The sequence below is a fragment of the Capsicum annuum genome, chromosome 12 (assembly GCF_002878395.1).
Source record: "Capsicum annuum cultivar UCD-10X-F1 chromosome 12, UCD10Xv1.1, whole genome shotgun sequence".
Lineage (NCBI taxonomy): Eukaryota > Viridiplantae > Streptophyta > Magnoliopsida > Solanales > Solanaceae > Capsicum > Capsicum annuum.
In genome coordinates, this window is record NC_061122.1 from 20,039,833 (window position 1) to 20,065,235 (window position 25,403).

The 25,403-nt window shown below is 35.3% G+C and overlaps 2 protein-coding genes across 2 annotated transcripts in view; both read left to right on the top strand.

Moving 5' to 3' along the window:
* LOC107849395 (receptor kinase-like protein Xa21) overlaps positions 1 to 16,561 on the top strand; it is a 60,008-nt gene extending 43,447 nt beyond the window's left edge. The window contains exons 4-8 of the mRNA XM_047401512.1: positions 14,490 to 14,520; positions 14,611 to 14,826; positions 14,924 to 15,072; positions 15,432 to 16,078; positions 16,390 to 16,561. Of these exons, the coding sequence (XP_047257468.1) occupies positions 14,490 to 14,520; positions 14,611 to 14,826; positions 14,924 to 15,072; positions 15,432 to 16,078; positions 16,390 to 16,561 (1,215 nt within the window). The remainder of the gene's footprint in view (positions 1 to 14,489; positions 14,521 to 14,610; positions 14,827 to 14,923; positions 15,073 to 15,431; positions 16,079 to 16,389) is intronic.
* Positions 16,562 to 16,687: 126 nt separating this feature from the next.
* Positions 16,688 to 17,427, top strand: LOC124889320 (probable LRR receptor-like serine/threonine-protein kinase At3g47570). The gene is made up of 2 exons (XM_047400838.1): positions 16,688 to 16,892; positions 16,990 to 17,427. The coding sequence occupies exons 1-2, from the start codon at positions 16,688 to 16,690 to the stop codon at positions 17,295 to 17,297; spliced, it is 513 nt and encodes a 170-aa protein (XP_047256794.1). The 3' UTR covers positions 17,298 to 17,427.
* Positions 17,428 to 25,403: the final 7,976 nt, after the last annotated feature.

Below are 25,403 nucleotides of genomic sequence, written 5' to 3' on the forward strand. Positions count from 1 at the left end.
AATAGTGATCACTAGTTTGTGTGGATTTGATATCGATAGTCCTACTCCGATGGCAAGGATAGGATGTCTCTCTCCAACGTGGTTGTACGTTGGACTCCATGTAGCTCACATGGTTTATGTCGGTTATAGGATCTCCCAGTGTGTGTGTGTTTCCTTGTGTCTACGGTGAATGGTGAAGTGATTTGAAGGTGAAATTGTGAAAGTTATTCTTTTGAAAGATTTAAATGATATTTACATTATGAGAATTGATATTCTTGATGAACTGAAAGTGATTGACAAATTATTTGATGACTCACATGTGTTATTGTACTTATTTCATCCTCTCATGATTATGATGATTTTCTTCGGGCTATGTGAGTCTTTCATAAATCCTACATATTTCTTATAAATATTTATAATGATGATGTTTATACAACTGCATACACCCCCATATACTCGGTTTCTTTCTATGATACTGACCCACATCTTCAGATGTGGGCTGCATTTTCTCAGAATGTAGTTTCAGGTGCTCAGTTCCAGGTTCGACAGTGATTCTTTGGGCATGCTGTTTACATCCTCTGTTGTGGTGAGTCCTCATGTTCCGAGGATGTGATGTCTAATGTTGGTTTCACAGAATTATTTACATTTGATAACTGAGTATGAGTCAGTTAGGGCATGTCTCAATGGCTCGCTGGTTTGATTGATTTTCTTAGAGGCTTGTTAGATTAGTATAGATGTTGGGAGTTGACTAATAAGTCGTATTTTGTTATCTTTCTGAAATTCTTTTATTCTTGGATGATGATTACTCTGTTGATATTTGAGGGTTATTTATGGAAACCCCGTTGATTTGTGTTGAACTGAATGAAAATGGCTCAAAGGGTTAGCTTGGGGCTACTCGTAGGCTCAAGCACCGTGTGACGCTCTGGGACCCATTTTCCAAGGCGTTATCATAAGTCCCAGTGCATGAGTATTCATATATAAAAATTTTAAAACAGTCTTTATTTTTCAGTTTAGAGCCTGCCATTGTGTAGGAAATTCAATTAGCTTTGTAACGATATAAAATTCATCAAAATCTGATAAGAAGCTATGGAAATTTTAAGTTTCAGTCGTTAGACATCATCATTTTAACCTTTAGCGCATCGCGAAGACAGTCCAAATGAAAATTGTCAATTTCCAGTGTAACTCCATGATGTTGGTGCGTCACGGAGTAGGCTAATTTCCAGTGGGCCTCCACGATGGTAGCGCGTTGCGGAGGTGCCAAATTGGCATTCCGAAGGCTTACCGCGATAGCTCCACATCGCGGTGTTTGCCCAGGTCCCAATTGTCCATTTCCAGTGGCTTGGCACGATAATGGCGCATTGCGCTAATGCCAAAAATTAGGATGGACAGTTTTTATCTTACATTTTAAATCTGTTTAAGGGTATTTGGGTCTTTTTCCTAAGCCTTAAACTCGTCCTAAAACACAAAATTTAGCCCCAATCAACCTAAATAATCATTCATTATTCAATTCCTCTCAAATTAAAGATCCCGTTTTTTCAAGAACAAGAAACCCTAGCTCTCAAATTTAAGATCAATCCTCAATAACTCATCAAGAACCTTAGGAAATTCATTATCCCAAGTATGTTAGATGTTCATCCATGGATTCCTTTCATCCATGGAGTCCAAATATCCTATTTTAATTACCAAGTTATAATCTTTCCAAGTTATTATGTTTTAAATTATGATTTCATCCATGAATCTCCACGTACTATTGATTTCACACCATGCTACCATGAAATTATTCTTATTACTCAATCCTCCATGTTTTAATATTATTATTTATTAAATTAAACCATGAATTCATGCCTACAAGAGTAATTGATTTAATAAAAGCCTTCATGTTTTGATCTCCAAGTTTTAGTGTTATTTTACTATTATTGTTCTTGAGTCCTGGGGGTATTGAATACTAGATAACCATAGCTATTTATTTAGTCTAGTCTCTGTACAAAGTGCATTATAAAATAGTCTTCAGAACATACTATGAGCATTATTAGAATAGTCAGTTATCAATCAGTTAAACTTAGAACAGTGTAGTATTTTATTTTCTTTCAGTTGGGAGTAGAATTTATCACCGAGCGAGTGTAGGGATGGGGCTTCCCCATTAGTTAGGTAGAGTCGTTAGTAGCAGTCCCTATACTCCCAAACGACGTAGCCAGTGGAGGATATAAGAAGTCATCCATCAGATTAGGCTTGACTATCTCGCAGGGATCACTCGTCAGTTCAGGCTTGACACTCTTAGTCCTTCAGATATCATATTAGTTTAGTGGATCCACACAGCCGGTGTTAGTACCCATGGCATGGTATTAACACCCTTCCAATTGGGGTTAAAGGTTGGACCCTGATTAGCTCAGATTGGGGCATGTCGGTTAAATAATACCTCCCACAGTTTCAGATGTAGTGTCAATTACAGTCCCAGTTCAGTTATGCAGCCTTAGAGTTGTTTGACCAAAGCATACAAATATCAGTATTTTATCACTATTTCAGTTTATAGATTTTACTCACTTCATATTATATGCTTGGTCATGCATCTTCAGTATTTACAAATTTTCATGCATACTCAGTATTTATAGATTTTTGCAAATTTCCAGTACCTATAGATTTCATACTCTCTGCTCATTACTCTATGTTTTGCATGCATATTCAGTTAATTATTAGTTCTGTTCATGTAACCATGCATATCAACCTACCTCATTTAGCATTCCAGTATATTTAAAGTACTGATCGTATACCTTTTTTTGGTGCTATGATGTATTATATCATAGGTGTTGATGCTCAGTTCCCAAACCACGCTTAGGCTTCACTTCTCAGGCTGTTAGTAGTACAGTAGTAGTATTGAATCCTCATCATTCGAGGATAGATTATTTTATTTCATGTCTCAGTTAATAGTTAGTTGGAGTAAGTTGGGGCCTGTCCCATCAACTCACAGTCATTTAGTTTTAGAGGCTTTTCAGACATTAGAGTCAGTTATTCAGTATTCGATTTTTCAGTTGACATGTCAGTTTATCAGTACTTTTTCAGATATCAGGAATGTCTTTCAATGGATTCATATTTCAGTATTAATTTAGTAATAAAACCTTATGTCAATATCAGATGTTTTCCGTAATTATGATATTATTACTCAGTGCTCACAACAGGTACCAGCTCATGGGTTAGCTTGTGGTCCCTCTGGACTGTAAGCACCGTTTGACGCTCAGGGTGTACTCTTGGGTAGTTACAAGTTTATATACCTAAATTGATTAATCTAGGACCAGGGGTGGGTGAGTTCATAGGGTCAACTACAACTTCAATTGAGTCTTTTGGCAATTCCATGATGAGAGGATTAAAAATTATACATATCTTTTATAATTTTAAAAAATAATTAAGATCAATTTGGACCAAATTAACATTTTCAAAACTTGTCATTCTTTTTCAAAATATACAAATCATCCATTTGCGAGAATAATATTTCATCATTTCAAATCTTGAGTTCTCGCTCTTTGCTCTTTCTCACTCAATTATATAGTACAGATAAAAACTACTCAATAAATTGATCTACCCTTTACAACATATCAATTTTCTTCTTATTTCCAACCACATAGGTGTTATTTTTGACTTTATTCTTGCTTGTATCAGTCATTTTCTCTATCTGCATAGGTAAGAGAGTTCGAGAAGAGTTCTATATTTGTTTATTTTTTTCTAAAAAATAAGGGCTTGTAAGTTAATGATGAAAAAGAAAACTTTCAGTTGTTTTATCTTCGAGAATGGGTTTACAATTTTGAGTTTTGATGGTAAAATCGTATGAAGAACTTGAAAAAACCCTAGTTTCTGTCACAGTGTTTTGTTGACTGTCGTGGTATTATTGGTTGGTGTTTGTGGTGTTTGAAGTGGTGGTGGTCATCATCATCGTCGTCGTGGTTGCACTGGTGGTGGCTGTTGGTGGCATTGGTTGGTGGTGTTTGTGGTGGCTGTCAGTGGTGTCAGTATTCATGGTGTTTATGGCATTGGTTGGTGGTATTTGTAGTGGTGGTGGTTGTTGGTGTGTCATTATCGGTGGTATTTGTAATGTATTTTTTAAAATTTCTATATGCATCAATTATAATGTAATTTTTGTTTTTCTATTGTTTGTAGGTAAAACATGTCTCCCAAAAGAAAAGAAAGTAAAAGTGGATCAACGTCTGACCACCTAAAAGAAAAAGGCTACAGTACAAAGGGATTTGGAGGAGCTTCCTGAACAATCTCAGTCAGGGAAACAAAGTAAAACTGAGGAGAGATATGAAAACAACGTTGAGGGAGGTGAAAAAGGGTCTGTAGATAGTGATGAAGAAAATAAAAGTGAGAAAGATGAGGAATTAGAGAGTGAGAAAGAGAAAGAGGAAGATCATCAACATGATAATAATGGATCACCAATGGGGCGTGAATTAATATCGACATCCCAACATGATCCTGTCAAAACTTTTAGTATTGATAAGTTTCAAGTTGCGATGCCGATAAATGACAATAAAGCAGAAGAAGAACTAACTGGTGAAATTGTACAGCAGAAGAAGAACTAACTGGTGAAATTGTACTTAAATATCAGATGGGGAGTAAATTTATTTATTTTAGGAAAATTATGAAGGACGAAAACATAGATGAAGTTTTTAAGAAGAGCTACTTTGGATGCTTTCTTGAGCTGCCTGAGTCCCCTGCCCATTTTCATATGAGGATGGTATATGGGCTTCTCAAGTGTAGGATCAAGTACATGGGGGATGATGAAGATCTGAAGGAGGGGAGGCAAAAAGATGGATGAAATTTGGATCAACTACTGTGGCATGCCAGTTTATTTTGGCTTGCAAGAGTTTGCCACAGTGACAGGCTTGAGATGCTATAGTCCAAAAGAACCACCTATCGCCAAGGGAACACCCCGTAAAATATCCAGGCAAGAAAACACAAGGAAAAAATAGATGGGTTGTTTGACATTGCTTAACGCGGCTACAAAGCATCGGATTTATTGACAGAACTCATGGATAAAATCATACCAAAGCAGTATAGGGAGCAATTGTGCTTAGTTTGGTTTACCCATTCGATTTTACTAGCAAGAGATGTCAACAAGGTCATAGAACATGATTTATTGGCGCGTACTGAGGATTTTGATAAATTCAACAATACCCTTGAGGATATGATAGCTTCTACTTGACTGTCCAATATTTAATGACGAAGCTATCCTCAGGGACGACCACATTATACGACTTTCCTTGGGTTTTCATGGTAAAATTAATCACTAATTTAACTTATCCATTAATTTATATTGAATATAGTTATTATGACTTTTTTTTACTTACTTCCTGTTTACATTTTTTAGGCTTAGGCATTTGAAGCCATTCCTCCCCTCCGAAAGAAGGTAATGGATTATTCAGATGAGGTTTCTCATCCAAGGATGTTTAGGTGGTTGGATGCAAAGAGCAACACCAAAATTAAGGTGGCTGATCTCTTTAACCCTCCGGATGATGCAGTATGTCTTCTTCAAGTAAAATAATTTTACTCAATGAAAGATATTGAACAGATGTTATATATGGTGCAACAGATGTTATATATGATGCACCAGATGGGACATCTATTGCGATAGATTACCCGTCTTATGCTAATTGGTGCAACAGATGGATAATCTGTTATGATAGATGATTGATATCTTGCATCAGATTACCCATCTGTTGCTTTGGTTCTCTGAACCCAACTCCTAACAGATTAACCATCTACTGCAAATTATGTAATAGATGTGTAATCTGATGTGACATATTGTTAATACATAAATAGATCATCTGTTGCATAACATGTAACCCATCAGATTACTCATCTTATGCAACTGATGCAACAGATTAGTAATCTGTTACGACAGATGACTGATATTTTGCATAAGATTATCCATGTGTTGCTCTGGTTATCTGAACCCGACTTAAATATATTTTAACCATCTACTACAAACTATGCACAAATGGGTAATCTAATGCAACATATTGTTAATCTGCTACAGAAGTTGACTGATAAAATGTAACCCAACTGTGAAAATTATTATATTATATGATTTAAATGTATCTGTCTTTTTTTGTATATTGTGCATCCATAGATATGCCTACTGAGGAAGAGTTGTAGGTGACTTCTTATATTACTCTAGGTCATATTGATAGTATAGCATACCCAATGGTGGAGTTAATAAAGAAGGAATTGGCTGGAGAAATAGCCATAAGAAGAGTAGTTAGGCAAGGTCAGCCTAATGTTGAGACTCTTCATGATCAACCTACTAAGGTAGATCTGGGTGCTTCTTCTGGTGGAGTTGGTGTTGGTGGAAGGCATGTTGATGCTGCTATAACTCATGATGATGAGCATGTTGATGCTCAAGAAAAAATAAATATGTTTGAAAACACCCATTTTCACCCTTACACAGGTCCCTCTCACCCCTCTTCATCCTCGTGTTCTCGTTGCGAATGCGAAGAGTGCAAGGACAAATAGGATAAGATCTTTGAAAAAGTAGAGGCTATCTCTAAATCTATCGAGGAATTCAAATTCAAGAGGGGTGTCATACCATCCAAGAAGGTGATGGAGCCAAACACTCCGACAGTGTTGGTTAGGAGGAAGAAAAGAGCAATAACCGACGTACTCTCCGGTCGAAAATAAAAAATAATCGCGACTCCTCCCTCTCAAAAAAATGTTAAAGTTCAGAGGCCATTCAAGAAGGTGGAAATATATGCAGAACTTGGCGCCAAAGAGAAGAGGGATCTGCGATAGACCAAGAATGCCAAGCCAGGCGCACCAGATTACCCTAGGCCTCTCTTTCCCCCCTAAGACTTCCAGACTATAACAAATATGCGTATGTGGTACGAGGACAAGACAAGTTTAGTTTTCCTAACCTAGCCTTCTAATCTAATATACCCTATTTATAATGCTCAACTTACACTTTAATTTAGTGTAAGGCGGTCGTCGTCAATATATTTACCCAACTTTTGGAGTCGGGGTCGGGGTCGAATCCACAAAGAATAATGTAAGTGGCGATTAAACTAATTTGAGACTATAGGTACAACTTGAATTCAAACAGATGATACGAAAATATAAAATGGGGGTTTTGGAGATTAGCCAATAAATTGTTGGTCACTTTAACTTAAGTGTTCATAATCAGGAGTTTATGAAAAACTAGAATTATGTTCACTAGGGGTTTTCGTACTTGACAGATGCTAATAGTAGTTCAATATTTTCACAGTAGATAGGAAAACAAGTTATCTTTATCGAAGTTATGCCTAAATGTCTCTCGATCTACGTAAGCATTTAATTACCTAATCCTCTCAGACTTAGAGAATTTATATTCACAGCGCAGATTTTACCTCAGGTTAACCAACCTTGTTACAACGCTGATTATTAAACGGAGTATTTCCAAGCCCCTGTTGATAATTCACTTCCCACTATATTTGATTTCTTTCTCAAGAAAATCAAAGTGGGTTTTATCTATTGTTTGCAACCAATAGACATTAATTAAAACCTCAAATTATCAAGAAGTCCTACCACCTTTCGAATCCTGATCACTCAGCACTTTATCAAACCCTAACCCTAGATCCCATAATTCAGGTTAATGGAATTTAGCCATTCATAATGCTAAAATTGAAACAACGAGTTGTATTCATGCTTTGAAAGTTAAACTTACCACAAGAAGAAGAATAACTAGTGAATCATAGATTAGATCACAAAGGAAATCCCAAAATAATGATAATAATCTCTTCAAAGTATTTGCTTTTTCAAGCCAAGAAATTAGAGAGAGAAAATATCAAAGTATTGTCAAAACTCAATGTGCGGGCCTGTCCAAGAAAACCCTAAACAAGGCTATAAATAGTTCCCCCTAAATAAGGAAACATAATAATAAAATTTCAAAAATCCCTCGGATTAGGTGACGACATTTGTGATAGCCTATCAGGAGGCTGACAACTTATCACAAATGTCGTCAACTCCTTCTTCAGTTTTGGCTCTTCCTGCTTAAGGCTGACGATAATCTTGATAACTTATCAGCTCTTTGACGACCTATCATAAAATATCGTCAAGGATTTGCTTCAGTTCTCCTGTGCTACGTTAGGCTGAAGACATTCTTAACAACTTATCCAACACTTGACGACCTATCACAAAATATTATCACAACTTTTAACTGCTTCTCTGTCTACTACTGACGATGAAACCGATAGCACATCACAGGGCTGATGACTTATCACAAATACTTTCAGCCATACTTTTCTTCAAATTTCTTCAGATTTCAACTTCTTTGCTTCCATTCTTGTTGGTTCTCTATCATATCAGCTTTTACTGCAAAATCAAACATAAAACAATCAAAAGCGAAAAAAGTTGCTTAAGACTGCGCAATTATTCTTAGTTAAAAGCCTCAAATGTGTTAGCATCTGCTTACACATCACCTATGAAGAAGAAGCTACACAACAGATGTGAAATCTGTTACAACAGCTGGCTATTCTGGTGGTAGTGGTTCTGATGCAACTTACTATCCATCTATTGCATAACGTGCATTGGATTATTGATTCAGAGAACCCTATGCAACAGATGGACCATCTTTACAATTACTAACCTATTTAAATATTTTCTTATATCACAGGATGTTGACAAAATTCTCTGCTCACGAGGAAAAGACAATTAACGTACCCAGAAGCTTATGACACTGCCGATAGGATAATGGACCTCAACTTCTGCAAGAAGATCAAGGATAAGTATGATCAACTCAATTCTGATGTGTCATCCTATGTCGTGGGACTTGATTTCTATGTTTCTACATTGGACTTGGAGGAAGAAGAAATGATAAAATATGTTAGAGAGGAGAGGCCAAATCCACACGGCAAAAGCTAGACCAAGGTAAAGAGGATTCTTCCAGTCATTAGCTTGAACAACATACATTATCGGGCTATTAAGATACTACTCGAGGAGGAAAAGATCAAAGTTTATGACTGCAACTAACCTGTTGTCGACGTGGTCGATATTTTTCTCCTCCTGCAGCCACTGATGGACCTTTTGCCCATCTTATTGAGGGAGAGTGAACTGATGAATCATTTTTCAAAGAAAGTGTTGATGAAGAAATCATAGGATTTTGAAGGTCGAAATAAGGTCATGACCCTTCCAAAAAATGATATCGGTTACGCGAGCGGCTCGCACGCTCTTGCACACATTAAATGTTTGCTGACCGGCACAGAAATGTCCGAGCCAACGATCTTTCTGTGCGACAACTCTGTGGCAAACTTGCAAGAGGTCTAGGCTTATGGGGTACTAACTGGACACTTGGAGCCTGTGTATATAGAAGAGCCTGTGAAATAACAATTTTTTATTTCAAGTCAAACTTCACTTTAATTTAAATTACATGTAAATATAGTGGCAATAATTTTTTTTGATGAATGTAATTTGAGTTTTTTATAATGCAATAGATTGTCAATCTGTTGTAAAATATATTCTATCTGTTCTGGCAGATAGTTTATCTATTGCAATAGGTTGGTCATCTGTTGCATTCTACCGATGTTATTTCTATCTAATCTAAGTTTAATCTGTTGCAATAGTGGGAAGACCTGTTTGATAATTTCTGACCTAAATTTTATAACATATGCCTAAATATATTTGATATTTTGCAATAATTACGCTTGAATATCCATGTGCTTGACAAACATCAAACCAATAGCAAATACACCACCATGAAAGTTTTAGCAATTAGGCTTGAACGTCCATGTACCCATCAGCACCAAACCAGTAGCAATAACAACAACAATGTACTATCTTTTTGCTCGATTTTGTTTCTCTTCAGAAACCTTGATTTGTTCAACAAACCCCAAACTACACGATTTTCTTGTGAAGGATGTCGTTCTTCATACCAATCAAAGTAATCGCATCCATCCAATTTCTATAAAAACAAGAACACAATTACAAAATAATTACAAGTCAATAATTAATTAACTAATTAAATAAAAAATATTATCTTTAAAATCTTACAAGTAAAAAACCTACGACCTGAATTTTGTTGAGACCAACATATCTTCAATAGAGCTTCACGACCTTACTTACAATATCAAAAATTGTTATCACAAAAAATAGTAGAAGATGCGCTTGACATTATCAAGCTAATTTGGAAAAAATGAAAAAAAAATGAAGAAAAGAAAGACCAAATGCAAATAATTTGAATAATTTAGATAGATAAAAAAAATGACAACGAAGAAGAAGATTTGGGAATTTATGATTAAATTTTAGTAAGAAGATGAATATATAATACATTGGGAAAAAACATGACCGTTGGGGGCCAAATCAGATGCCAAGTCAGCAAAAAGTGCCAACCTGACACATTTGATGCCTATTTTATTTTATGTGTTTAAAATAAACACTGTCTACTTGATACCTATTTTATTTTAGGTGTTTGAACTGAATACTGTCGATGGGTTCTGCCTTTTTTTATTTCAATTCACTTTTACTGTTTTACATGTACTGACAATTTTTTATGTTCAATGAAGGTTGAATTTTTATAATGCAACAAATTCTCCATCCGTTGTAATAGATATTCTACCTATTCTGACATATAGTTTATCTGTTGCAATAGGTTGGTCATCTGTTGCATTATGTCGGTGTTTCTATCTAAGTTTATCTGTTGCAGCAGTGGGAAGACCTATTTGATAAATTCCAACAGATTACCTACCTGTTGCAACATATGTCTAAATCTGTTTGATATTTTTCCAATAGATGTGCTGTCTATTGTAACAGATACATTATCAATTGAAATATTTGAATCTAGTATTCCATTTCAATTAATAAGTTCAAATCTAAGAAAAAATTAAATTCATAGACAAAATAAAATAAATCGAAGCCTTAAGAAATTAGCTGAAATAAATCAACGAATAAATGAAATGTAAAAAAATTGTTATGGGTACACATCTCGACAAATACATCAACAATTTAAGTATTGATGCCAAGGATTCCTAAGGAGGGGTAAGGTTATTACTTTGACAGACTCAAGCTCTAAAGACATACTAAATATGAATAATTTGTTCTTCATCCAATGCTATGAAATTTGGCTTTGCTCGTCGTGAATCTTTATTGTCGCTTATGTAAGGTTTCTGCGCTTTTTGTTCTTGTATTTCCATAAAAAGAGTAGAGTAGCATATTGTCAATGCTGTTCAGTAGTAGCTTCTACATCCACCTGGAAAGCCAGAATTGGTCAATGCTAATCATGGAGATACAACAAAATAGAAAAGGATAGCTCATCTGTTATAGAAAATCAAATAAGTTTTCCTCCTATTTTAAATTATCCCAAATAGATTATATTTCTGTTGCAACAATGAATCGACTGTTGGGATAAATTTTTACATGAAGAAGACCTGTATGATAATTTCCAATGGATGAACCATTTGTTGCAACATGTGACTCATCTATTGTAGCAGATAGGTCATCTGTTGGTACAAATAAAAGCGGTACGAAAAGCTATTTGATTTGTTAAAATAGATGAGACATATGTCGTAACATAATAAAAGAAAAAAATAAAATATTTACCACGAAAGCCCATGGAAAGCCATATAAGTTGACTGTCTTTGGCGCTAACGGAGTAAACAAATATTGGATAGTAATTTTGAAGCTTTCATAACCCCAAGGATAGTTGTTAAATGCCTCAAGATCATCGAAGAGCTTTATTAAACCAACGCTTATGTTGTTGTTAACGTCTCTCGCCTAAAGAATATTAAGTACAAACCAAACCAAGCACAATGACTGCTTGTGTTTCTTTGAAAGTCCTTTACCTTTTAACGTTTCTATCAAATTTTTGTTTTTGAAGCTTGGACCAACAATGAACACCAGGTCATCACGATCACACGACTTGCCTTTGCCTTTTTTAGGTGTACGAAGTGCTTTTTTTGGGTTAGAATAGGTATACTTGAGAAGGAGGATAACATTTTAGTCCAGTAACTATGGTAAACTCCTTCTAACCAAACCAAATAGGCATGCCACAGTAATTTATCCACACCTCATCCATCTTATCTTTATTTTCATACATAAACCTACGCTTGAGAGGTTCATATACCATTTTCATTTGAATATGAGCATTGTTGTCCTCTGGCAAATCAAGATATTTTCTAAAGTAGCTGTCCCTAAAATAAGCATCCAATATTTATTCTTGAAGTATTTTTCTGAAGGCGTCGAAAGATTTTTCATGGCTGACTTAACCATGAATTCACCCGTTAAATCTATGGCACCATCACACTGCATTTTCACAAGATAAAGATCGATGTGAAGGTTTTGACCAACTCTTCAGCGGAAGGGCTATTAGCATTTGATCATCTTTTTTGAAACATTCCTACTTCCCGTGTTCATCATATTATGCTCCTGATTGAGATAACGCTTGTAAAACAAGCTCATAGAGTGGTGGATGTAGCCTAGCTGCTTTACTTGTTCCTTTACTTGAACTTGATTTGGTTTCTATTCTTTTGGAAGTCATATTATCTAAAATTAATAGGAACATAAAAAAATATATTATAGTTGATTAATGCATCGTTAAAAAGGATAGCAGTAAATCTAACAAAAAAAATAGTAAAATAACAGTTCCAATAGATCACTTATCTATTGCACCAGGTAGTCATCTGTTGCAGCATATAACAAACTTGTTGTAGCGGATGAGCAATCTGTTGCAATAATACAAAATGTATCACTCATTTTTTAAGGCAAATGAATGGTCTATACAATAGATCATGCATTGTTGCAACTTATGAGTGATCTATTGGAATAGTTAAATAACCTATTACAACGGATGAGTAATCTATTGTAACAATACAAAACATAGCACTCATCTGTTAAGAAAAATAAATGGTCTATGCAACAGATCACACATTTATAGCAACATCATCTATTGTAACATATGAGTGATCTTAAATAAGTTATAGTAACGACTGAGTAATTTGTTGCGACTACATAAAATATATCACTCATCTGTTGAAAAATATGAATGGTCTGTGAAACAGATCACACATCTTTTGCAATATATGAGTAATCTATTGGAAAAATTAACTAACCTGTAGCAACGGCTTAGTAATCTGTTGCGACAATATAAAATATATCACTTATGTGTTGAGAAAGATGAATGGTCTGTGCAACAAGTCACTCATCTGTTGCAACACATGAGTGATCTATTGGAATAGTTATCAATGGTCAATTTGTTTAGATTTGTTCTAACATAGGATTGTCTATCGCAGCAGATGAATGATCAGTTGGAAAACTCAAGTCTTGGACATGTCCTGTTGGAAGAGTTAATAGAATTTTATCTAACAGGAGGCTCATTTATTGCATCAGATGGTTAATTAGTTGCATCAAATTTTTTATCCAATGCTTAATCTGTTGCATTAGATAGTTAAATTGTTGCATCATATGCTAAATCTATTGCATCAGATGATTAATCTGTTGCATCAATGTGATGGTTTCTCTGGTGCATCAGATGGTTGATATCTATTGTATCATATGACAAATCTGTTGCATCAGATAGTTAATATGTTGCACCAGATGGATAATCTGTTGGAGAAATAAAAAAATAGTAGCACAATTTTGTTCAACAGGAAAACAACAATATCACCATTTTTACCAAGAACAAGAATAGAACAAATCCACCCAAATCGTTGTTTTGTTTTTATAAACACAAAAACAAAAATCAAACTTAAAAAAAATGCAACAAACAACAAAAAATCATAATTCACTTCAAAAAGAGAAGAGAAGAAATACCATAAATTAGAGTTTTATTCGGACCGCATTTCAAATTAAAGCAACAAATATTGAAATTATTAAATAATACTATAAGAGAAGTTGCCTCAAGTTCCTCGTTTTCTTCAAAACTAAAAAGGCCATAAATTTTACCTGTGAAAGAAGAAAAGGAATGATGATGAATTCGAAGCTGTTGTGGCTGAAGAGCAAGGCTGTCACGTCAATTGAAGGTTGAAGAATTTGAAGCTATTGTGGCCGGAGAGCAAGGTTGTCACATCGATTAAAGGTTGAAGTCGAAAAGGAACTCGAAGCCCAACTATTTGTCATCGGATATCGAAGTCGCTGAGGATTGAAAGGAGAAATTTGCAGAACTGTTGGTTGGGAGATAGTTGAGAGAAGTTGTCTCGAGAGAGAAGAGAGAGACTGGTTGATTTGGATTGAAGACGGGAACTTAAAGCCCAACTATTTGTCATCGAAGGTTGAAGTCACCAGGATTGAAAGGAGAAATTTACATAACTGTTGGTTGGAGAGAGTTGAGAGAAGCCATCGAGAGAGAGGAGAGAGACTGGTTGATTTGGATTGAAGAGGGGTGTGGGTTAGGTTGATTTGTATTTTTGAAAAGTTTAGAAAGTTTTTAAAACATCAATCAAGTCCACAATTAACTTAATCAAGTTTCCTAATGATGGTTGACCCTTTAAATTAGTCAGTGTCACCAATCCTTCATTCAAGACTTAAAAGACACCTTTCCTTCAATTTTCTCGAGTAACTTGCAGAAATTGTATCTCGGATCTAACCTTTTCACAGGTATGTTCCTGTTGCATTAATTATCTTATGACTACTAGTAGCATTGAATCCAATTCCTTCTACAAATAATTTATTGCTCATGAATTGCAGGGATAATTTCATTAGGATTGGGAAATCTTGTTAATTTGGTGGAGTTAAGCGTGAATAGAAACCAACTTACTGGCTCTGTCCCAATCTCAATATTCAATATCTTATCGCTACAACTTTTGTCACTGTCCAGGAACAATCTTAGTGGATTCTTACCACGGGAAGTTGGCAACTTAACCAAGATGCAGTTTTTACATCTTATCGAAAATAGGTTTACTGGTGCATATTCCAAGTGACAGAAAAATTTACAACTTATTCTAGATAGAACTAACTAGTCAAACTCACTAGTGATCCTTCTTTCTTCATGTGTTGACAGGTGAAATACCCAAAGAGATGAGCAATCTCATTGAGTTGGTGTTACTAGAGCTTGCGTATAATAGATTTAGTGGTCCACTTGATATGGAGAACTTCAATATATCAGGGCTAAGAGCAATTGATCTTTCAGCCAACAATCTATCTGGAATGGTCCCATCAAACATAGTTTCTATCTTACCCAACATCGAAAGACTTTATCTGAGTGACTTAACCAATCTTGGTGGGACTATTCCTCAATCTATTTCCAACTGTTAAAAACTTACTCGTCTAGAGCTTTCTAACAACAAACTCACTGGCTTGATTCCCAGTTCTCTTGGATACTTGACTCATATACAGTACCTACACTTGGGGGGAAATAATTTAACCTGCGACTCCTCATTAAGCTTCTTGACTTCCTTAACTAATTGCAGAAACTAAAAATTTCTTGGAATGCCTTTCAACCCTTTAAATGGAAAGCTTCCAACCTCCACAGGGAACCTTTCCACTTCTCTTATAAAATTTTCTGCCAGCTATTGAAAATTCCAAATGAAGTTGGGAACTTAAGCAGCTTATTCGAGCTTGATCTTTCAGGAAACAACTTGGTTGGATCAATTCCTACATTAATTAGTAACTTGAGAAACCTTCAGCGCTTCAACCTGAGTAACAACAAATTTATAGGATTTGTTGGAGATAATCTTTGTAAATTGCAGCAACTGGGTGCTATTTACTTGGATCAAAATCAACTTTCAGGATCTCTTCCAAATTATTTAGGGAATGTTACTTCCGTTAGAGAGATACATCTGGGTTCCAATAAATTGAGTTCCAATATACCAGAAATCTTAGGGAACCTTAAAGATCTAGTTGTTCTTGACTTATCATCAAACAACATGATTGGTTCTTTACCTCCCAAAATTGGAAATCTAAAGGCTGTGACACAGACGGATCTGTCAATGAATCAATTTTCAAATGGAATTCCTAGAGAAATTGGAGGATTCCAAAATTTGGTGCACCTTTCTTTGAGACACAACAAGTTGCAAGGAATTATACCCGACGCGATGAGAAACATGGTAGGTTTGGAATTCCTAGACCTTTCTCATAATAATATATCAGAAATCATTCCCAAGTCTTTGGAGAAACTTCAAAATTTGAAGTATTTCAATGTTTCTGTCAACAAATTGTATGGTGAAATACCCTTGGGGGTCCTTTCTCAAGTCAATTTTTCATCTGTAATGAAGCATTGTGTGGTTCTTCAATATTTAGTGTCCCTCCATGCCTGACTTCATCAAAGCATAGATCAAATACAAAAAAATTGTTAGTTCTATTTCTTTTGCTAGGACTTGCAGTTCTATTTGTTCCTAGCACTTTTGTGTTTGTATGGATAAGGTATAGACGAGGTAAAAGAACTCCTCAACCAGTTGAGTCATTGTCTACTATAGCAAGAGAATGAATATGATACTATGAATTGCTCCAAGCAAATGATGTGCTTAGCGAGAGTAATCTAATTGTTTCTGGAAGTTTTGCCTCTGTTTACAAAGGCGTTCTCAGAAGTAGAATTGCCATTGCAGTTAAAGTGTTCAATTTGCAAATAGATGCGGCATTCAAGAGTTGTGATATGGAATGTGAAGTTTTGCGCAGCCTTCTCCATAGGAATCTTGTATAAAGTCATTACTAGTTGTTCCAATCTTGATTTTAAGGCTTTAGTGCTCGATTATATGCCTAATGGAAGTCTTGAGAAGCATTTGTATTCGCACAACTACTTCCCCAACTCAGGCATAGGCTAAGCATAATGATTGATGTGGCATGTGCTTTGGAATATCTTCACCATGGGTGCGTGGTGCTTGTGATTCACTGTGATCTAAAGCCTAGTAATGTCTTGATGGATGAGGATATGGTTGCTCACCTAAGAGATTTTGGTATTTCAAAACTACTTGTTGAAGATGAGAGTACATTATACACTAAAACCTTAGCAACAATGGGTTATATTGCGCCAGGTATGTCTCTTGATTTTTCCCTCAATATTTATTTTCCCTTTCAATTTTTTCCACCTAGAAATCATGTTTCATCTTTAAATTAATTGTTTGATTGTAGAGTATGGACAAGAAGGATTGGTCTCTATCAAAAGTGATGTCTATAGTTATGGGATCATATTGCAGGAAACGTTTACTAGGAGAAAGCCTAGTGAGTTTGAGGGAGATCTTAGCTTGAAGCAATGGGTGAGTTTTTCACTTCCCAATGCGGTAATAGATATTGCAGATGCCAACTTGATTTCAGCAATGGATAATGACATAAAGAAGAAGTTAGATTGTGTGGAGTCAATCATGAAAGTGGCACTAGATTGTTGTGTTGAATCTCCAACAAGACGGAAAAACATTAAAGATGTTGTAGGGATACAATAGAAGATTAGGATTCAACTTCTCTCATGTTGAACATACTATTGGCAACTCTTGTTCCAAATTACTTTTTTTGTTGGCAAATATTTGCTAAATAATTCTATTGATGTGAAGAATGAAGTACAATATTTTAGCACTTTGGTTGTACATTATTCTATTTTAGCTTTATAAATGTTAGTTGAAATTAACTAATCTTGCTAGTTCCTCTTAAAATAGTGTTCAGAATATGAGACTTGTTCTAATCTATTAGTGATTTGGTGGGAGCAGACCATCAAATGATCTAAATTGGAAAAAGAATCATTACAGATAGAAAGCTCTTGTTTACAATAGCTTTTTAGAAAGAATGTTGTAATATCCTATTTAAAAGTCTCAAAACCACAGGTTACTAGCCATACTATTTGAAATTCAAGAGGGGGGGGGGGGGGGGGGTGAATAGAAAGATTTCTCTGAGTTGACTGATCAGCTACATCAGTCAACTCACCTGCAAGTTAGTATACTTAATTAAACAAAATTAAACTAAACATATAAAACTGAAATGTAAATTAAAACACTGAGTTTTATACTGGTTCTAATCACCAGGTGCCTATTCCAGTCCCCTTGGATCAATGGTTTCCTTTAAAGCTTAAGGTGAGAATGAGTTACAGTAGGATCTGACAAATTCTGAATGTCAATCGAATGCAATCCAGATCTTGTGACACAACCTCAATTGGTACAACTAATGAACTGACTCAATTTTTCTTTATGTAACTACTGTAAACCTTTTTTTAGTAAACACAATATTCTCATTAAAATAACCAAAATTGAACTTTACGGGACAGTTGCAGATTATAGACTATCTACTACCCTATACATTGATCCTAACACTGACTACTACAAATTCATAAGCAAAGACATCCCACCTAAGGAAAAGTATTCAATTTTTGCTACATCTCTTGCCATTTTATCCTCTCCCTTCCCCTGATGTGAACATGGAGTGCAATCTCCTTCAACACCTTTTCATTAACGAATCTAGTCTGCTAAAATCTTATGCAGTTCCTTTCCCTCCAGATAACAACAACAGTCATAGAAAAAACACAACAATAGATCTCTTATAATGCATTCTTCTTCCTTGCCATAATACATGCCATCCGGAGCTCATTGTTCCAATCCTGGACTGGTCTATTAAATCCAATCCATACACCCAACCTGCTCCAAATTGCTCTTGTAATAGCACATCCAAAAAATAAGTGATGAAAAGTTTCATCATGCAACCCTTAAAATGCACATTTTGGAGGCACACTGATACCTATTCTCAATAGCTTGTCAATAGTAGCCAACCTTTGTTGTACAGCTAGCCAGAGTATGAATTTAAATCTGGGGTGAATGGAATGCTGCAAAACAGAACTCTTTCACTCAGCTTTAGGACACTGAGGTAAAAGAGTTAAATACATCTTCTGGATAGAAAACTTTCCATTCTTCTGAGTAGCTCCTAACTCTGTATGCAGATTACCCTGTTGCTGGACTTGTAATATGTTATATCTAGATGAAATGATATTCCTCACAACCTAAGAATCATTCTTGGGAATTAGGACTACTCATATCCTCGTTTTTGATATAGTAACTATGCACCCATCTGCTCCATAAACATTCTTTCCTTCTAGAGACATCTCAGAGTTGTTTCAGAATGGCAGCCGCCTTGTTCCAAACACACAAATTTATGATGTTCAGCCACCCTACAGCTATAGTCATACACCCCTTATCCCATTAAACCAAAGCCTTTTTAGAGATAAACACAGACCCTGTCCATAAGAAAGTTCTACAGATTTGCTCAATGGCCTTTATAACCTTCTTAGAAATTAAGAAAATTTGTGCCCAATATGCTTGGACACCAAATAGAGTTGACTTGATGAGCTGTAGTCTCCCATCATATGAGATAAACTTGGCCGACCAACATTTAACCCTAGCAGCGATCTTCTCAATTAAAGGCAAGTACTGATTTATATGCAGCCTTTTAGAATCTAAAGGAACACCCAAATATTTGAAGGGTAATGCACCTTGTACAAAGCCTAAGCAGTTAATCATGCTCTCCTTTTGGCTATCCTGCACTCTAGCTATGTAAATAGCACTCTTAGCATTATTAGCATGTAAACCTGAAGCCTTAGAGAATCTCAAATGCCTCATACAATAGATTCACAAATATCAAATCAGCTCTACAATACATTAGTAGATCATCTGCAAAAGAAATGTGAGTGCTCTTCATATTCCTGCATTTAAGGTGATAGTTGAAATCACCATTTGAGCGTAACTGATTCAATTCCCTTCCCAAATATTCCATAGCAAGCACAAATAAGTAAGGTGACATAGGGTTACCTTGTCTTAATCTTATTTTAGCCTTAAAGTGAGGAGTAAGACCTCCATTAATAAGTAGAGAGTATGAAACAGTGGTAACACACACCATAATCCACTTTATGAACTTTGCAGGAAATCCGATGTCAATCAGCAGCTTCTCAAGAAAACTCCATTCTAAGGTATCATATGCCTTTCTCAGGTCCACCTTTAAAACACATCTAGGTGAAGCCTCTTCCTACCATAACCTTTGAATATCTCATGAGTCACTAAAATATTATCAATAATACCTCGACCCTCAATAAATGCAGATTGAGCGTCCCCGACCAAATAGGATATCACCGTTTTTAACTATTGGGACATGATTGATTGTGTAATATATTGTGCAGATTTCTCTCCCTGATTTGTGCTTGGGATTGGGTACCTCTTGGTTGTTGAGGGTTACCGTTTTTATGATGCTGTCAAGGTTCCATCGAGATAGCAGTAGATCATGACCGAACATGAGAGATTCGACCTACGCTTTCCAAATGATAAAGTTCATTGGACTAGTAATTTTTAGGGGAAGTTGGGAACTGGGGTTAAATTGCACTAGATGGCTGGTGTTATTAGCAGGGATAGTAGAATCACTTGGATTCACCATGGATGCCATAGAACCAAAAGGAAAACTTGAAAGTCCATATTAGACATGTCCGTGAATTACAATATGTCGTTTTCTTTGTCGTAGTGAGGAGCCATATACATACATGTCCATATCAGATCTGTCCATGTAATTCGTATGATCTTTTTCCTTATTTGGTCATCCTAAAATCTTTCTGTGGTGCCAATTTCATCCTTTGATTGCTCTCCAAAATTTGCTCCTTTTATAAGTATATTCTGGTTCCTTATTTTGGGATCCTTCAATCTTATCTATGCTTTGATTTGATTCTTTCTATATGCACCCATGATATCCATGGATTATATTTCATCTTGAGATCTTCCCGATTCGATCATCTTCCAAATTTGGTCCTGCGTGTTTATTTTGTTAGTTTTTCATTATTAAAACATCAAGTTATTATATAGGAGGCTAACAATCTCCCCTTTTTGATAATTAAAAAATAAAAATCGGTCAACTTCCTTGATCATGTGGCTCATGAAGCTCCCCCTGACTTGTAGCTGACTCTCCATATGAAGCTCCCCTGACTTGTAGCTGGATCTCCCTGAATATTACCTAATAGACTAATGGGAATATGTTCTCTCCATTTGGAATAATCAAAAAGAACAAATAGAAAAATAGGCAAGTTACGGATGCACAAAGCAAGGAAAATAAGCATAGTCTACATCAGCAGTCTAGAGCAAAAAAAAAAAGTCAAAAAAAAGGTGAAAGGAAAGCATCCCTTATACAGACCAAAAAGGGAAGAGGACATGCCCCATTTGAATAAAAAGATTGTCTTTAGATCCAGATCAACATTTCTTAAGAAAATAGTGAGGGTATTACGCATGTTGTGACAGAATTGTTCATAGGAGCGTTTCGCATTCATAGCGAAGTTTGAATAGGAGTTTGCACAGAGACAGCGAGTTCATTGTGTGAAGAATTAGCTTCATTTTTGATGGAGTCGACTTGCTTGAACATTTTTTTTAAAAAATTGATTCCCTCCTCATTAAGACTGTCAAGAACAATATGTAATTTCCTAACATCTGCACTTGTTTCTTTCCCTAGTTGCACCAACGCAGTAATGGATTCTTGAATGCTTGTCAGTCCTTCCTCTAGACCTTGCAGATGCTCTTAAACTTTATTCATGTCTTTCAAAACTGCAGAAATGGGATTAGTAACAGGATTACTTACGTTAAAAAGATCAGTCTTGGCTTTCACAAACTCCTCTTTTCAGCACTTGCTTCCAGCCAGGGCATAGCCCATGCTAGCAAATGTTTTGGAGTCGTAGGTGGAAGATACTTATCACGGCCCTAGCCGAGGCCCTAGCTGTGATGGGCATCCCGAACCACGAAGGTCCGAGAGGCCCCTTAGCATACTATCACAAGCATAATCCATACATAAATCAGAGTACGGAAGAATAATAACATTCAATGAAAACTTATAATCAAAATATGACAACAAAGTAGTGACAGTACAATAATCAAATCTCGTCTATGAAGCCTCTACTGAAACTAACTGTCTAGGCTGGGACAAGGCCCCCGACTAGACCATAAGTTGAAAGAGTCAACATATGAATAAATTGCCTTCGGAAAGATGGATAGCTCACCAACTCTGTCATATCCCAAATATTCTACTAATGTGATGGACCATGAGACTATACCGCAGAACCTGAAATATGGGGGGTCAATACTTGGAGATTATTGGTATGTGGAATTAGTCCAAAAATAACGTGTGATCATATAAAATAGTTGAGAGCATTTCGGAATCAATTTAACATAATATATATATATATGAAAAACACATGGGCATAATATAAAGAGCTTGATTCATGCTTGTAAAACAAAACTTTGACTCAACTCTTTAATTTACTTCTGAGTTAGATGGTACACCCCACAATTCTACAATTCTTAGGGCTATGTGGAATAGACTCGGCAGCCAAGCCCCCAATCCAAGTTTGCCACAAGAATTGGGGTACGTGATTTGAATTACGACATACGCCGTTGCGAAAGTACAGTACCCTTTTTCAGGGCACAATAACTCTCGGCAAAACACAGCTTTGGGCAATGAGTTATCTGAACTCGTGTCTTCTTCAGGTAACCATCTAATTCTCTTTAATCTCATTTTTAACCTCATAAATCCATGCTTCATACTTATACCTTCTTTGCTTTCATGTTAAGGGCATTTCATAATGAGGTATTCTCATATCCAAAATGGCAAACCATATCATATCAAATCATGTCCATAGCCCTTCTTATTCAAAAGTATGTTAATCACCACCCAAAGAGTTTAAACAACCCATGAGAGTTCTTAATTCACGTAGCATATAAAACTTATACAAAACACTCTCTTTTCAAGACTTAACACGTGGTGGCCAATTCTTACATTAAACACATTCAACTCTTTCATTTAACACAGTGAGGAACTTATATACAATAAAACACGCTCTTGTTTGACCATTAAACAATGTCAACCCATAAAGTATAGTGAAACGTTTAAATTCAAATTTGAGTCATGCATATGAACAACCCATAACATATTAAGAACATAGATTCCATCATAGGGAAAGGGAATTTCATAAACCATGCTCATAAATTGTTTTTTTAAAATCCATATCATATTTGCATATGATTATAACTCAAATTTATGGAAAACCTTATAATCATTACATACTTTTATCAAAATGGCTTCATGAATGCATGTTTTTCAAATGCTTTCCACTACCCTTTTTGTGTACACAATTATAGATCTTTAAAACTGGTTAAAACAGTAAATTTATGCCCATCTAACTCATGTCTTCTTCAGGTAACCATCTAACTCTCTTTAATCTCATTTTTAACCTCATAAAGCCATGCTTCATACTTATACCTTCTTTGCTTTCATGTTAGGGGCATTTCATAATGAGGTATTCTCATATCCAAACTGGCAAGCCATATCATATCAAATCATGTCCAGAGCCCTTTTTATTCAAAAGTATGTTAATGACTACCCAAAGAGTTTAAACAACCCATGAGAGTTCTTAATTCAAGTAGCATATAAAACTTATACAAAACACTCTCTTTTAAATACTTAACACGTGGTGGCCAATTCTTACATTAAATACATTCAACTCTTTCATTTAACACAGTGAGGAACGTATATACAATAAAACACGCTCTTGTTTGACCATTGAACAATGTCAACCCATAAAGTATAGTGCAACGTTTAAATTCAAATTTCGGTCATGCATATGAACAACCCATAACATGTTAAGAACATAGATTCCATCATAGGGAAAGGGAATTTCATAAACCATGCTCATAAATTGTTTTTTTGAAATCCATATCATATTTGCATATGATTATAACTCAAATTTATGGAAAACCTTATAATCATTACATACTTTTATCAAAATGGTTTCATGAATGCATGTTTTTCAAATGATTTCCACAACCCTTTTTGTGTACACAATTATAGATCTTTAAAACTGTTTAAAACAGTAAATTTATGCCCCATCTAACTCGTGTCTTCTTCAGGTAACCATCTAACTCTCTTTAATCTCATTTTTAACCTCATAAAGCCATGCTTCATACTTATACCTTCTTTGCTTTCATGTTAGGGGCATTTCATAATGAGGTATTCTCATATCCAAATTGGCAAGCCATATCATATCAAATCATGTCCATAGCCCTTTTTATTCAAAAGTATGTTAATGACCACCCAAAGAGTTTAAACAACCCATGAGAGTTCTTAATTCAAGTAGCATATAAAACTTATACAAAACACTCTCTTTTAAATACTTAACACGTGGTGCCCAATTCTTACATTAAATACATTCAACTCTTTCATATAACACAGTGAGGAACTTATATACAATAAAACACGCTCTTGTTTGACCATTAAACAATGTCAACCCATAAAGTATAGTGCAACGTTTAAATTCAAATTTCGGTCATGCATATGAACAACCCATAACATGTTAAGAACATAGATTCCATCATATGGAAAGGGAATTTCATAAACCATGCTCATAAATTGTTTTTTTGAAATCCATATCATATTTGCATATGATTATAACTCAAATTTATGGATAACCTTATAATCATTAGATACTTTTATCAAAATGGTTTCATGAATGCATGTTTTTCAAATGCTTTCCACAACCCTTTTTGTGTACACAATTATAGATCTTTAAAACTGGTTAAAACAGTAAATTTATGCCCATCTAACTCATGTCTTCTTCAGGTAACCATCTAACTCTCTTTAATCTCATTTTTAACCTCATAAAGCCATGCTTCATACTTATACCTTCTTTGCTTTCATGTTAGGGGCATTTCATAATGAGGTATTCTCATATCCAAACTGGCAAGTCATATCATATCAAATCATGTCCATATCCCTTTTTATTCAAAAGTATGTTAATGACTACCCAAAGAGTTTAAACAACCCATGAGAGTTCTTAATTCAAGTAGCATATAAAATTAATACAAAACACTCTCTTTTCAAGCCTTAACACGTGGTGGCTAATTCTTACATTAAACACATTCAACACTTTCATTTAACACAGTGAGGAACTTATATACAATAAAACACGCTCTTGTTTGACCATTAAACAATGTCAATCCATAAAGTATAGTGCAACGTTTAAATTCAAATTTGAGTCATGCAAATGAACAACCCATAACATGATAAGAACATAGATTCCATCATAGGGAAAGGGTATTTCATAAACCATGCTCATAAATTGTTTTTTTGAAATCCATATCATATTTGCATATGATTATAACTCAAATTTATGGAAAACCTTATAATCATTACATACTTTTATCAAAATGGTTTCATGAATGCATGTTTTTCAAATGCTTTCCACAACCCTTTTTGTGTACACAATTATAGATCTTTAAAACTGTTTAAAACAGTAGATTTATGCCCATCTAACTCGTGTCTTCTTCAGGTAACCATCTAAGTCTCTTTAATCTCATTTTTAACCTCATAAATCCATGCTTCATACTTATACCTTCTTTGCTTTCATGTTAGGGGCATTTCATAATGGGGTATTCTCATATCCAAACTGGCAAGCCATATCATATCAAATCATGTCCATATCCCTTTTTATTCTAAAGTATGTTAATCACCACCCAAAGAGTTTAAACAACCCGTGAGAGTTCTTAATTCAAGTA